Source organism: Dasypus novemcinctus, chromosome 2 (genome assembly GCF_030445035.2).
Source record: "Dasypus novemcinctus isolate mDasNov1 chromosome 2, mDasNov1.1.hap2, whole genome shotgun sequence".
Taxonomy (NCBI): domain Eukaryota; kingdom Metazoa; phylum Chordata; class Mammalia; order Cingulata; family Dasypodidae; genus Dasypus; species Dasypus novemcinctus.
Window position 1 is genome coordinate 82,815,780 of NC_080674.1, and position 13,714 is coordinate 82,829,493.

The following is a 13,714-nucleotide window of genomic DNA, read 5'->3' on the forward strand; positions in this document are numbered from 1 at the left end:
CATATTGAGCAATTTAGGAAACTATTGGAAAGTTTTTAACTGCTTTATTAGGATGTAGTTTAATACCATAAAATTCACCCATTTCAAATGTACAACTCAGTGGTTTTTAGTATATTCATAAAATTGCACAACCTTTGTCACTAACTCCAGAATACTCTATCAGCTCCAAAAGAAACCTCATATGCATTAGTAGTCACTCCCCATTGCCCTCTGCCCCAGCTTCTGGCAACCACTAATCTACTGTCTGTCTTTATGCATTTGCTTATTCTGGCTATTTCATATAAATGGAATCATGCGATATATGGCAATTTGTTTATGATGCCTTCATTTAACAATGTTTTCAAGGTTCATCCATCATGTAGTATGTATCAGTACTTCACTCTCTTTTTTTCATTTTTATTTCTTTCTCTCCGCCCCCTCCCCACCCCAGTTGTCTGTCCATTTGCTGTGTGTTTCTCTGTGTCCACTCCCATTCTTGTCAGCGGCACCGGGATTCTGTGTCTCTTTTGTTGCGTCATCCCACTGCACCAGCTCTCTGCAAGTGTGGCACCACTCCTGGGCAGGCTGAACTTTCTTTCATGCTGGGCAGCTCTCCTTATGGGGCGTGCTTCTTGTGTGGGGGGCTCCCCTACGCAGGGGACACCCATGCGTGGCACGGCACTCCTTGCGCACATCAGCACTGCGCGTGGGCCCGTTCCACATGGGTCAAGGAGGCCCTGGGTTTGAACAATGGACCTCCCATGTGGCAGGTGGACACTCCAACCATTGAGCCAAGTCTCCTTCCCCTTCATTTTTTTTATTGCCAAATTTACATTATCTGGATATGTGGCATTTTGTTTTCCATTCATCACTTGGTGGGCATTTGGGTTGATTCCACTTTTTAGCTATTATGAGTATTATTGAGATGAACATTCATGTACAAGTTTTCATGGGGACAGATGTTTTCATTTCTCTTGGAAATATACCCAGAAGTTGGATTGGTTGGCCATATAGTAATTTTATGTTTAACACTTTGAGGAACTGCCAAACGGTTTTCCAATGTGGCTGCATCATTTTACAGAAATGTATGATAGTTCCAATATCTCCAGTCTTTGTCAGCCCTTGTTATTGTTCTTTCTAATTTTAACCATTCTAGTGGATGACCCTAGAATCTTACTGTGGTTTGATATGCATTTCCCTAATGGTTAATGATGTTAAGCATCTTTTCATGACCTCATTGGACATTTGCAAATCTTCTAATTCAAATCCTTTGCTCATTTTAAAATTGGATTGTCTTTTTATTGTTGACTTCTAAGAGTTCTTTATGTGTTCTGGTCACAAGTCCCTTATCAGATACATGAAAATACAAATATTTTCTCCCTTTGTGTGGATTGTCTTTTCACTTTCTTGATGGTGTTCTTTGAAGCACAAAAGTTTAGTTTTGATGAAGTCCAACATATCTTTATTTCTTTTTTGCTTGTGCTTTTAGTGTCATATCTAAGAAAACATTGTCTAACCTAAGGTCATGAGGTATTCACTTATGTTTTCTTATAAGGCTTTTATAATTTTAGCTCTTACATTTAGGTTGATAATTTATTTTTAGTTACTTTTTATATATTTTATGATAGGGATCCAAATCAATTAATTAGCATGTATCTTAGTTTGCCTGAGCATCAGTCACAAACACCACAACCTGGTTTGGGCTTAAACAACAGGAATTTATGGGCTCAAGGTTTTGAGGATAGGAAAAGTCCAAAAGATTTGCTTTGTCCCAGCAGATGATAAAATTCTGATTCTGGCTGCAAGCATAGTTACCTCCTCTCCTTTCTCTTCTGGACTCTCCCTGTGCCCTTCTTCTTATAAGGCTTCCAGTAATCCAGATTAAGAACCACCCTGGATTTAACAAAACCACACTTTAAAAAGGTCCTATTACAATGGGTTCACACCCACAGTGATGTGGATTAAGATTAAGATTAAGCCCTCTAAAGAGGGCTATATAATTCAACCTACAACAAAATGATCATATCTGGTAGTCCCATCACCATTTATTGAAGATTTCAAACAATTATTTCCCATTTAATTGTGCTGAAACATTTTTTTAAATCAATTCACCATAAAAATCAGAGTTTATTTCTAAACCTTCTATTCATTATTGATCTATACATCTATCCTTGTACCAATACCACAGTTTCTTGAAGTAAGTTTTGAAATCAGGATGTATGAGCCTCCAATTTTGTCTTTCTTTTTCAATACTGTTTTGGCTATTCTAGGCCTCTTCCATTTTCATATGAATCTTAGGATCACCTCTCCATTCTGCAAGAAAATGCCAGCTTGGATTTTTTTTTTTTTTTTAAAGATTTATTTTTATTTATTTATTTCCCCTCCCCTCCCCTGGTTGTCTGTTTTCTGTGTCTTTTTGCTGCGTCTTGTTTCTTGTTTCTTTGTCCGCTTCTGTTGTCGACAGCGGCACGGGAAGTGTGGGCGGCGCCATTCCTGGGCAGGCTGCTCCCTCCTTCGCGCTGGGCGGCTCTCCTTATGGGTGCACTCCTTGCGCGTGGGGCTCCCCTACGCGGGGGACACCCTGCGTGGCGTGGCACTCCTTGCGCGCATCAGCACTGCGCATGGGCCAGCTCCACACGGGTCAAGGAGGCCCGGGGCTTGAACCGCGGGCCTCCCATGTGGTAGAAGGACGCCCTAACCACTGGGCCAAAGTCCGTTTCCATCCAGCTTGGATTTTGATAAGGATTATGTTGAAACTGTAGATTGGGGAGTTTGCCATTTTCACAATATCGAGTCTCCTGATCCATGAACATGGGAAGTTTTTCCATTTATTTGGGTCTTTAATTTCTAACAACAGTGTATTATGGTTTTAAGTGTATGAGTTTTGTACTTTTGTTAAATTTATTCTTAAGTATTTTATTTTTCTTAATGTGACTGTACATGACGTTGTTTTCTTAGTTTCATTTTGGATAGTTTATTGTTTGTAGAAATGCAAGTGATTTTTAAAAAACTTTATTGAGGTAAAATTCACAGAACATAAAGTTAACTATATTAAACTGAACAATTCAGTGGCATTTAGCTTGGTCACAATAGTATGCAAACCACCAGGGTGCTCTCCCCAACTCAAGATCTTTAATTTAATCACATCAGCAAAATGCTTTTTTACCACATGATGTAATGTAGACATCTTTTGGGGGCCATTTCACCAACCACAGTCTCCCAACCTGTGCTGAGAGGTTCTGTCTAAGTGTTGAGGCTCACCATCAATACACTAGCAGTTGATTACTCTGCCTTAGCCTTCACTTCCTACTTACACAGAATCTTAATATCAGCCAGAGTTGACAGATTAAGGCCTTATCAGCTCTTTCCTGGGTGTATGTATAGTCTGTACATGCACATGACCTTCTAGATCCCCAGGATTATGTTAGAGGTTTTTAAAGTCCTTTATGGACTTCTTATTCTCCTGCCTTTCCTTTGGAGTTTTTTTGGCTAGCCTCTGTATTGCTCCCATTGGTATACACTGCCCCAGTTAGTTGTTAGGTTAAATAATTGCAACTGATTGTTGTTCACAAATGATCTGGGGATAGGGATGTTTGTATTCAGTGAGCTCTTAGTCAAATGAAATAAAGAGAAACCCAGAGAAAGAGGTTTTTCCAGGAAGCTGAAAGACAGGGAAAATCATGACAGTTTTCTGTACTGGATCATTTGGGGAAGCTCAAACCCATTTTGTCTCCTCTAGTGGCTGCTAAGCTGCTGTTATGCACAGTCACCATGGTTGTGAGCCTTATAGTTTTTGAAGCTAATGGGAAGCTGGGGAAAGGGTGTTGGGAATAGGGCACATTAAAATGCCACAAAGCTAGCATTATTACCAACATTGAGAAATTTTTCTTGAATAAGTGCTCCTTGGATTGTTAGAGCTTTTGGTTAATTTTCAGAGTCCTAAAAGAGTTGATTTTTGCAATTTTTGGCAGTGTTCTTGTTGCTTTTATTTTATTGTATTTTATTTTCTTTAAAGGTTTGTCAATTTTATTGGTCTTTTTTTTAATATCTCTCCCCTTTCCCCACCCCCCCAGTTGTCTGTTCTCTGTGTCTATTTGCTGCGTGTTCTTCTTTGTCCACTTCTGTTGTTGTCAGTGGCACGGGAATCTGTGTTTCCTTTTGTCGCGTCATCTTGTGTCAACTTTCCGTGCATGTGGCGCCATTCCTGTGCAGGCTTAACTTTCTTTCGTGCTGGGTGACTCTCCTTACGGGGCGCACTCCTTGCACATGGGGCTCCCCTATGCGGAGACACCCGAGTGGCATTGCACTCCTTGTGCGCATCAGCGCTGCGCATGGGCCAGTTCCACACAGGTCAAGGAGGCCTGGGGTTTGAACCGCGGACCTCCCATGTGGTAGATGGACGCCCTAACCACTGGGCCAAGTCCACTTCCCTGTTGCTTTTATTGAGGACAGATTTTTAGAGGTCTATACTCTGCCATTTGGGAAGGGCTTTCACTTTTTAAAAAAAATAGCTTTATTGAGACACAATTTACATAAATATAATTCACTATTTAAAGTGTGTACAATTAAATGTTTTTAAAACATATTTACATTGGACAACCATCACCATATTTCAGTTTTGAGAATTTTTATTACCCCCAAAAGAAATACCGTGCTCATTATTAATTACTCCACATTCCCACCTCTCTCCCCACACATCCCCCACACACCCTAGGCAATCACCAATCTATTTTCAGTCTGCATAGAGTTGCCTATTCTCTTCATTGGTAAGTGTTAAACAGGGAAGGGACATGATCTGACAAACATTTCTAAAAGTATTATTCTGGATACTCTGTGGAGAATAAATTGGAGTACAAAATTAATACACAAGAGAAAAGCTAGGAAGCTATTGCAGTGAGAGAAGATAGTGGCTTAGACTAGGGGGTAAAAATGAAGACTGCGATGGAGAGAAATGAATGTAGACTTTTGTTTCTGACAGGATGTGGACACTCAGGTGATTTTACCATCCAGAATAACAATGTGGATTGAGAGAAACATTTGTTTGTAGTCTATTTTTAATGTCCCTAAAAAGGTTTCATTACAAAGTGTGCAAGTGAAAGATAGCATCAGGGGTGTAGATTTTTACATGATACTTCATATTTGTAGTAATAAAATGAGAAAGGCACTTTTAATCTAATATTTCTTTGACTTTTGAATCTGGAGGTGAGTTACTGTGAAGAACCATGAAGGGTTTTAGATTTCTAGTAAGCTAATCAATTAGCATGTTACTGTTTCAAGGATATTGAGAAGAGACATGAAACTCCTGGTTCAGAGACAAAAGAATTTATTACTCATGGCACAGCAATAGTATCAACTTATTTGTGTCACTTCCCTTTGCCTCTGGGTCCCCCAGGGGAGATAAGGTGGGCCTAGACAGATGTTTGCACATGTAGTGGGTTTGTGTCACAGCTGAGAAGTGAGAAATGTGGGACTCAGTGTGTTTCAAGCAAGCAGCAAACACTGTATCCCCAAGATGTTGTCACCTTGACCTATTTAGTTGCTTATAGGACTAGCTACAGAAATTGCTCAGAATCAAGAGATGGATAAGTCTTAAATTCTGGTATACTCAGCAGGAATGTGAAGAACACTCAGAAGATACATTACTGTCAAATGGGTGAAGTAAATCATGAACACACATGAAAGTTCATATTTAAATAATTTATTCTAAACCACAAAACTTATGACTTTAAATATACTTTTTCAACATATATTTTCAAAATTACCCCTATAAATATACTGACAAAATTTTTCAAGGTTATCTCTGAGATATGCAATGAGAAATATGAACAAAACCATGTGACCATATATATACAAGTATCCTGGTTTCTTTCTATTTTTATGAAAATTGTTCCTCATTTCCTAAGGTGTTTGAGTACAAAGATAACTATATTTTGATCAATTTTCACATTTTTTTCTAGATTCCTTCTTTTAAAAAAATATTTTAAAAATTGTATGTATATTATCAACTTTGTTGCATTAGAACTAGGAAGAATGAATAGGAATGAAATTACTTTCTTAATCAAAAAGTTTTCAATTCTGTTACAAGCACTTAAAAAACCCTTACCATCGAGAAAGGCATGAAATCTTAAGTGTCCCTTAAGGATACTCTGACACTCCAAAGGGAAAAATTTAGCATGACTACCTTTTTCTATGTCTTCTGTCCTTAGACTCCAGGGGAATGAGGGTGACAACCAATAAACAGCTTAGATTCTTACCCTTGGAGCAATAGTGTTTGCTCAAGCCGGGTCACCACAGAAAGCAAGGGAAGGGCTCTCTCATTTGCTCTTTCTTTATCTCTTAGTCTACTGTAGTCTTTCCAGCTTCCCTGCTTTTTCTAAAATGTGCCAGCAACACTCCCACATCAAGAGCTTTGCCCTGGCTATTCCTTCCTACATTCAGGGATCCCCATGGCCCTCTCCCTCAAAAACCTGAAAATCTGTTGGCTACATTTTCAGACTTCTCCTTCAATGGAGACGCTTGCAAATACAGTCTGTCTAGCCTAGGTCTTCGCTCAAATGTCATTCAGTGAAGCTCATCTCCACCCTCTCCCAGCACCCATCATCTCCTTTACCCTGCTTTATATTTCCATACAACACTTCTAATCTACATTATTCATTTAATTTATTTACATGTAACTGGCACACTTCTGTTCCCTGCTGAACCCACAGTGCCTAGAAGCATTTAGCACAAAGTGGGCTTTTGCTAAATATTTATTGAGTGAACGAAAAGAATGACGAGACACATTCCCATGAAAAAAAGGAATGTGAACATAAGGGCTGCTGCTGCATTTTACAACCTGGAGCACCTTCGTCAATTGTGGGCAATTTTTAGGCCAGAGGTTTCACATTTTTTGAGCTGCCCTAAGTAGAGCCTGAATGAATACTATCTTTTCCTCTGCTGAACCCTTTTAATGTCTCTAAAGTCCAGTAGTCCTGAAAGTGAGCATTTCACCTTAGGCCATGACCCATGATCCAAGAGCGAGCCAGGTAGATGAGCCTGGTCTTTGTTCAGAGGCATAAAAACAAAATCTTTTAGAAAGGGCGAAAGGCATTGTTTGATACAGAGATAGGTGAATATGGGAAAACGACATTTCTGTCTGTATTTTAAGACTGGGACAAACTGAATACACCAGCACTATCTCACAGAATTTTCTGGGATGACTGAAATGTTCTATATTTGCACTGCCCAACACTGTAGCCACTAATCGCATGTGACTAATGAACACTCGAAATGGGACTAGTGTGACAGAAGAACTGAATTTCAAATTTTATTTACTTTTAGTTAATTTAAATAGCCTATGTGACTAGTGGTTACCATGTTGAGCAATGTAGGTGTATACTGTGCTGGTGTCATAAATTAGAATGGGCAATGCAGTTATGTCTAAAAGACATCCAGCTAAAGCTATGCTACTCCTTCAGCTTCATATTGTTTCTGTTACTGCTCAGGACAAAGCTTCAAAAATATGAATCTGAAGAACTAGGCTAGACAGACTTTATTTGGAAGTGTCTCCATTGAAGGAGAGGTCTGAAAATCTAGTCAACAAAATTTTTCTGTAATGTAACCCCTATACTTCATTTTTACCTTAAAAAAAAACAACCCTCAAAATCCTTTTTAATTTCTGGAATGTAATGCGTAATCATTTTAATCTACATATATACTCTTACTGTATACAAATGTAAAATGCATAAAATTGAAACATAGTCCAAAGTTCATATAAGTGTAAATCTGCTGACACAGAAAAATAAAAGTAATATAAGCAGGCTTAGACTGTGTGAGTGTAAAGGGAGGGGTGCCAGGCAGAATAGTTGTAGCAATTTGGCAAACTAACAGAATGTATCTAACCTCTTAAATGCCCTAAACTCTAAAGAGAAGGCCTTCAACTTTTAAAGGTTGTCCTACAGAGGAGGTTAACTTGATATATTCAGGTTTGCCTTATGAGGTAAGTCAAACCACAGGCGGAGTAGAGTAATGAATGTTGAAGTCGAAGGAATAAAGTGCTAATGTAATGGTTATGAAAGAAGAGCTCAGTTAATATTCTCTTTCCCTGCAATATCACATTTTGCAGGTACTTTGTGTGCGTATATATAGCAATAGATACTAAATTGGTCAGCCACCTTGAATATATGTTAAATGACACTAGTAAAGTAGGTCCTATTATTAAAATTGATTGCCTTTTATTATATTTTAATGTCTTCCTAATTTAAACCTCTGAAACATGTAATACATCTTGTCAGATGCTTCTGACGTACAGATACCTGCTACACGTGGAACAATGCCCGATTATTAATCACCTATTCAACTTGTAACAAGTCATTATTTTAGAGGTTATAAAACACAAATTTCAAACAGAACCCTGTAATGTGAAAATGTTTATGATAATTTTAGTCAGATTAGTGTCGATTTACAGAAAACACAATATTGCATACAGACAATTGTATTACTGCCAGTGCCTCTGGAAGGAAACAGAGGCCCAGTGATCTAAACAGAATTTTAAAGCTCTTTTAATACTCATCGAAATCACTGGTATTTGACTGGAGATGAATTTTGTTTTTTAACCTCTTCCTAACTGCATTTTGCATAGGCTGCTATTAAATCATTTAGTGAGCCCAAGGCTTGCCAGGTGTCAGGGGTAAGTGTGATTAGAATTAAAAGTGAGAAATCAATACATAGATCATTGAAAGTCAACCATTTAAAACGTGCTTGTAAATCTATCATCAGTAGCATTCTCCATGAATTGTATACAAGAGGCTGCTGTTTCTTCAATCGATTTTGACCAGCCACCAATATTTCCGGCAAAGTAAGGAAGGATGCTAGAAGAAATCTGGTTAAAGTAAGATACCTGTTTCAAAAAGAAAATACAATATTTTAATTTACAGTCTTATTGGCTTGGAGCCTTTTCAAACAGGGATCTGAATTGCACTGGTGTGGAAACAAATCCCAGAATTACAATTGATTAGGGAATGTGGGTACATTAAGAGATTTCTGTGTATCTGCAGGAGTAAATTAACCTGCAATGATTTCATCAAACTTACTGTACATGAACTGCTGTCAATAGCATGGATCAGAAATCCCGCACATATGATTTCACTTCTGATGTACTGAGGGGAAGGTGGGATTGATGGCAGAACAACTGACTTCACTGCCACTGTATACGTGTTACTGAAAGATAATAGAAAATATTCTAGGTTCTTACGGGAAATAGAAAATATTTGTTAGAAAATCAATTACTCTAATAAATGCAATTAGTTTAAATAGGCACAAGTGAAACTCTGAAGACCTAGTTCATGTACATCAGTGGTCCATACTAGAAAATATTCTCTATGGCTACAGTCAAGTGTGGGAAATAATAATAAGGGCCACGGGTGTTTTCTGCCTCAAAAGACTTATCCTTTGCATAACTCCACAAAATGGAGTCAATTCCAAAACTGAAGTTTGATTGTGCCTAAAAGTGTTATAATCCACTCCCTTTTTCTTAATTACAAAAATAACTGAAAAATACCTTCAAACAATCCAGAAACCTATAAGGTAGAAAATAAAAGTCCTCCTTTAGTCCACCCTAGCTCCAATCCTACCCTGACCTAAGAGCTGACCACTTTTAACAATGTTTGTGTATTCCTCTAGACCTTTTGAAAAGTGTATTTAATAACATTTATGCAAGGAAATGCACATATATGTATATAAATTTACATATCATTTTACAAATATTAGTTTGTACTGTGAAAAATTTGAGTTTTACCCAACAAATACTGGAGGCCCTCCTCCCTCCCTCCCTTCCTCCTTTCTTCCCTCTTTTCTTTCCTCCCTCCCTCCCTCCCTTTCTTTCTTCTGGGTCCTTTGATTCACATTCTACCTAACTTCAATATATTTTTAGAAATTTGAGATAGCATCTGGCTTGCTTGCTTCCCCACTTTAGTAATGTAAAAAGTGCCTCTGGCAGCTCCTAAACCTAAAACACAACTCAAAGCTATCTTTCTTCCATAAGACTGTCTTCTATTACTAAATTTTATTAATTTTATCAGGAACTGTTCAGGTGTATCTTTTCATTTTCTTGTTCATTTCTTATTGGAACCTTTCCTTTTAAGTTTTTTCTTTAGCTCATGTGAAATTTCTTCTTTTATCTGTTTTATCATTCTAGCACTCTCACTAAACATTGATTTCCTAGATTCAACTTCCATGTCTCTTTTCTCTCATGTTTTCTATCTCCTTGCCTTGTGTTACAAAAGATTCCAGTCACTTGTGTCAGCAACACAAACATTAATACAGCCTTAGAAATTATTATTTGGTATCAAATAAAGATTAGAAAAGCCGATTATTATCTTCTGCATCTTCTCCAGGTTGAAAATCCTAAATTTCAAAACTGCTTTGCACAGATATTACCTACTTCCCCTTCAGCATGTTGGTAGTTACCTAAGTTAGGCAACATTATCTTTTGGATTTTAAATCAGTTCCTAGGGTTTTATTTGGCCTCTACTGCATTTTGATTGATAAATAAATGTTCTAAAGATTTGCTAATTATCATATTTACATCTGATACAGCAATAGTTTCCTATTGCTTTCTGAGTCAGTAGAAGATTATTAATTATTTTAATGATAGCTAAAAGTTCATCTAGAAAAAAATTCAAAACCAGAAATGTTGACTGACTTCTTTATTTTCATATTTACTACTTATTTCTGATCTATACTATAAAACATTGCCATAACATTTGAACTACTTATACTCACCCATCTTTGAGAGGCTTTCTTCGTGATACAAGTACTACAAAGTCTTTGGGCTTCTCAGCATTCACTGCAGGACAGGTAATGTAATATATCTGATTATTTTCACTCACATAGTCTATGACTTCACAGGACCTATATGAATAAAGCAGTGAAAAAAGGCTGCACTTTTCTATCCTCTAGAGTAAGGCATTCACTTCTCTTGTTTACTTGTACAATTTCATTTTCAATGTTTGCATTCACCCCTTCTGCTCACTTAATCATACTCCCCACAGCTAGCATCACTGCTCAAAGAGTGCCTTTAGAATGAGCTCTTTGGTCAGAAGAAATGACTTTGCAGGTGATGAGAAGAGTGATGACCATCTGACTTTAAGTTCATTACCGTCAACACTTCAAAGAAAAACATTTAGCTATTTTCCACAAAATTATTTTTCTTTGGGATCAGGTAAAAATATTTTGAAGACTCCTGAATTAACTGAACCAACAAGGTAGACTAGGAGGTAAAGGAAGGTGGCATATTGGAGAAAGCACTAAGTTTGGAATCAAACAACTTGCCTTTGAACCCCAGATTGATATTTATTAGCGATGTTATGTTAGGCAAGCCACTTCATCTTTTCATCTGTAAAATGGAGACAATAAAACCTATTGTACAGTGTTATGTGAAGATTAAATGAAACCACCTGGCACAACAGATGAATCATGATGAGTGTACAAGAAAAGCTAGTTGAATTCGAATACATCCATTAATTCCTCCTCACTCAAGTTCAGTTTGGCTGGAATATCAGGTTACATGGATAATAGTGGGAGAAATACTTAAAAAATATTAACACCAAAGTTTAGGCATTTTTCTTCCTAAAAGCTTTGTACTTCATGGAACAGCTGCAGATATTGATGCAAGAAAATTGTGAAATGTTTCCTCTTCTCTTGGAGTATTCTATTATGATGGCATTACCATCTCCCTCCTTGGAGAGGGGGCTGGGGCTGAGTGCAATCAGTCACTGTTAAGTACCGTGGACCTGGTACACAGCTCTGTATTCCAGGAAAGGAGGGAGAGTGGAGGAGACTGAGGGTAGCAAGAGACAGGAAGTCACAGAAGTAAGAGATGAAGCCTGAGGGCAGGGGGCCTTGAGCAGACAAGGAGAGGGGAAGAAATGCTTTTCCCACGTACTCACACAGCTTCTTCTCTTAGCTTCTCTCAGGGTGTATTGTTTCATCAAGGAGGAGACCAATTAAAGATCATGAGTGGGAAGTGGGAAGGACAATTAGAGGACCCCTTTGTCAAAAGCAATGAGGTTGTGTATTTAAGTGCAAGGGTGTGGAATTTGGATCTGACTCAGGTCTTTGTGTTCAAATTTGGGTTCCATCACTTAACTGCCTGTGCAATTGTGGCAAGTTTCAGAACCAAGAAGAGTTCTTGGGAGGATTACATAGGATAAGGGTAAAGCATGTCAACTTAATATAGATGGTAAATCAATTATAAGAAATTGTGCATGTCTCTCAATAACACCTGATACAGTAGTCTGTGTAGAGTTAGCTTTTAAAAATAGTCTTCAAATACTAAGACAGTGGGTCATAATACATTAGACTATGGATATGAACTGCAATGTGGAAGTCATTGGGTACCTGACATTGGGGTTGATTAAGAGAAAAAATTTAATATATTCGTACACGTAATGTGAGTCCCACAAAGGTCTCTTTCTAAAGTCTGACAAGAGATGATAAGCCACGTGTGCTGGTCTTTCCACATGTTTTTCAACCCAAACAGATAAAACACCATACTCCTCCAGAGTATATATTTTTATCTAAAAGACAATAACAGGAAAAAATAAATTATAAAAGAAAAATTAATGTTTTTAGTTTTAAAACAACACATACATACAAGTAGGCATAGATTGATTGCACTAGCTAAGGCATCTTGCTACCTGTGTAAAAATGAAGCCAACTAATGGCAATTTCACTGCAAATCCTTAGACGATGTGGTGGCTTGGAGCCATGTACCCCAGAAAAACATGTTCTTAGGCTGGGCCCATTCCTGTGGGCAGAAACCTTGTAAATGAGGTACTTCAGTTAAGGTATGGCCCAGTTGAGTCTGGAAGGGTTTTACTCCTACTATGAAGGCCTTATAGGGAAGGTCACGGAGACGGAGAGGAGGCCAGAGAGAGCAGCCAGGAGCTGAACATCAATGGGACCCAGAAGCAAAGCAGGAAGCCATGAAATGCTGCCGTGTGCACTGCCAGGGGACAGAAAAGCCAAGGACCAATGATCACCAGCAGCCAGCCACAGACCACGACAGCTTTCGAGGAGAAAGCATCGCTTTGATGACACCTTGATTTTGGACTTCTCCTAGCCTCAAAACTGTGAACCAATAAATTCCCATTGTTTAGGCAACCCACTGCATGGAATTTACTTAACAATGAGGAAACTAACACAGTTGACCAAGAGGTTAGAGTCCTGTATCCTCCAAGCAGTATGTGGCTTGAGTTGGGCTAATTAATTACTATGCAACCGTTTTTTTGTTTTTTTTTTTATGAAAAGTGAAGAAAGTAAACCTTTCTTTCTTTAGCTATTTATGATATTTCCCTGCCTCTACCCTGGAACAAAATAAATATTACCAGACTGCTGCGAGGAGTGACCTGCACCTCTTTTCCCCCAAGAGACCCCAGAACTAAGGCTGTAGTCTAGGACACTTTGCTAGAATGTCAGGCATTTCTCCAAGGGAGCCAAAGGATCCCAAGAAGCAAGTCAGCCACCTCCAGAACCAACTCAACCTCTCAACAGGGCCTCTGAAGCACCATATTCCTTTAGCACAAAACATTCTTTTATTTCTGAATCAAAGGGGCTCATCCTTCTAGGTTTCTAATACATATTATTCCCTTGGACAAGAGGAGGTCTGTCTTGGGGAGCCATTTGACATATACTTAAACATTAATACATCCCTTTTTACTCTGAACTTTCCTTGTTATTCTGAACTACTATCTTT

The 13,714-nt window shown here is 38.2% G+C and overlaps 1 protein-coding gene across 1 annotated transcript in view; it reads right to left on the reverse strand.

Annotated features, from left to right (window-relative positions):
• Positions 1–8,170: 8,170 nt before the first annotated feature.
• Positions 8,171–13,714, reverse strand: part of ACOT12 (acyl-CoA thioesterase 12) — a 47,733-nt gene continuing 42,189 nt past the window's right edge. Inside the window, exons 12-15 of the mRNA XM_004455904.4 lie at positions 12,403–12,536; positions 10,741–10,869; positions 9,051–9,177; positions 8,171–8,857 (exon numbers count right to left, since the gene is read on the reverse strand). Of these exons, the coding sequence (XP_004455961.2) occupies positions 8,708–8,857; positions 9,051–9,177; positions 10,741–10,869; positions 12,403–12,536 (540 nt within the window). The 3' untranslated portion in view covers positions 8,171–8,707. The remainder of the gene's footprint in view (positions 8,858–9,050; positions 9,178–10,740; positions 10,870–12,402; positions 12,537–13,714) is intronic.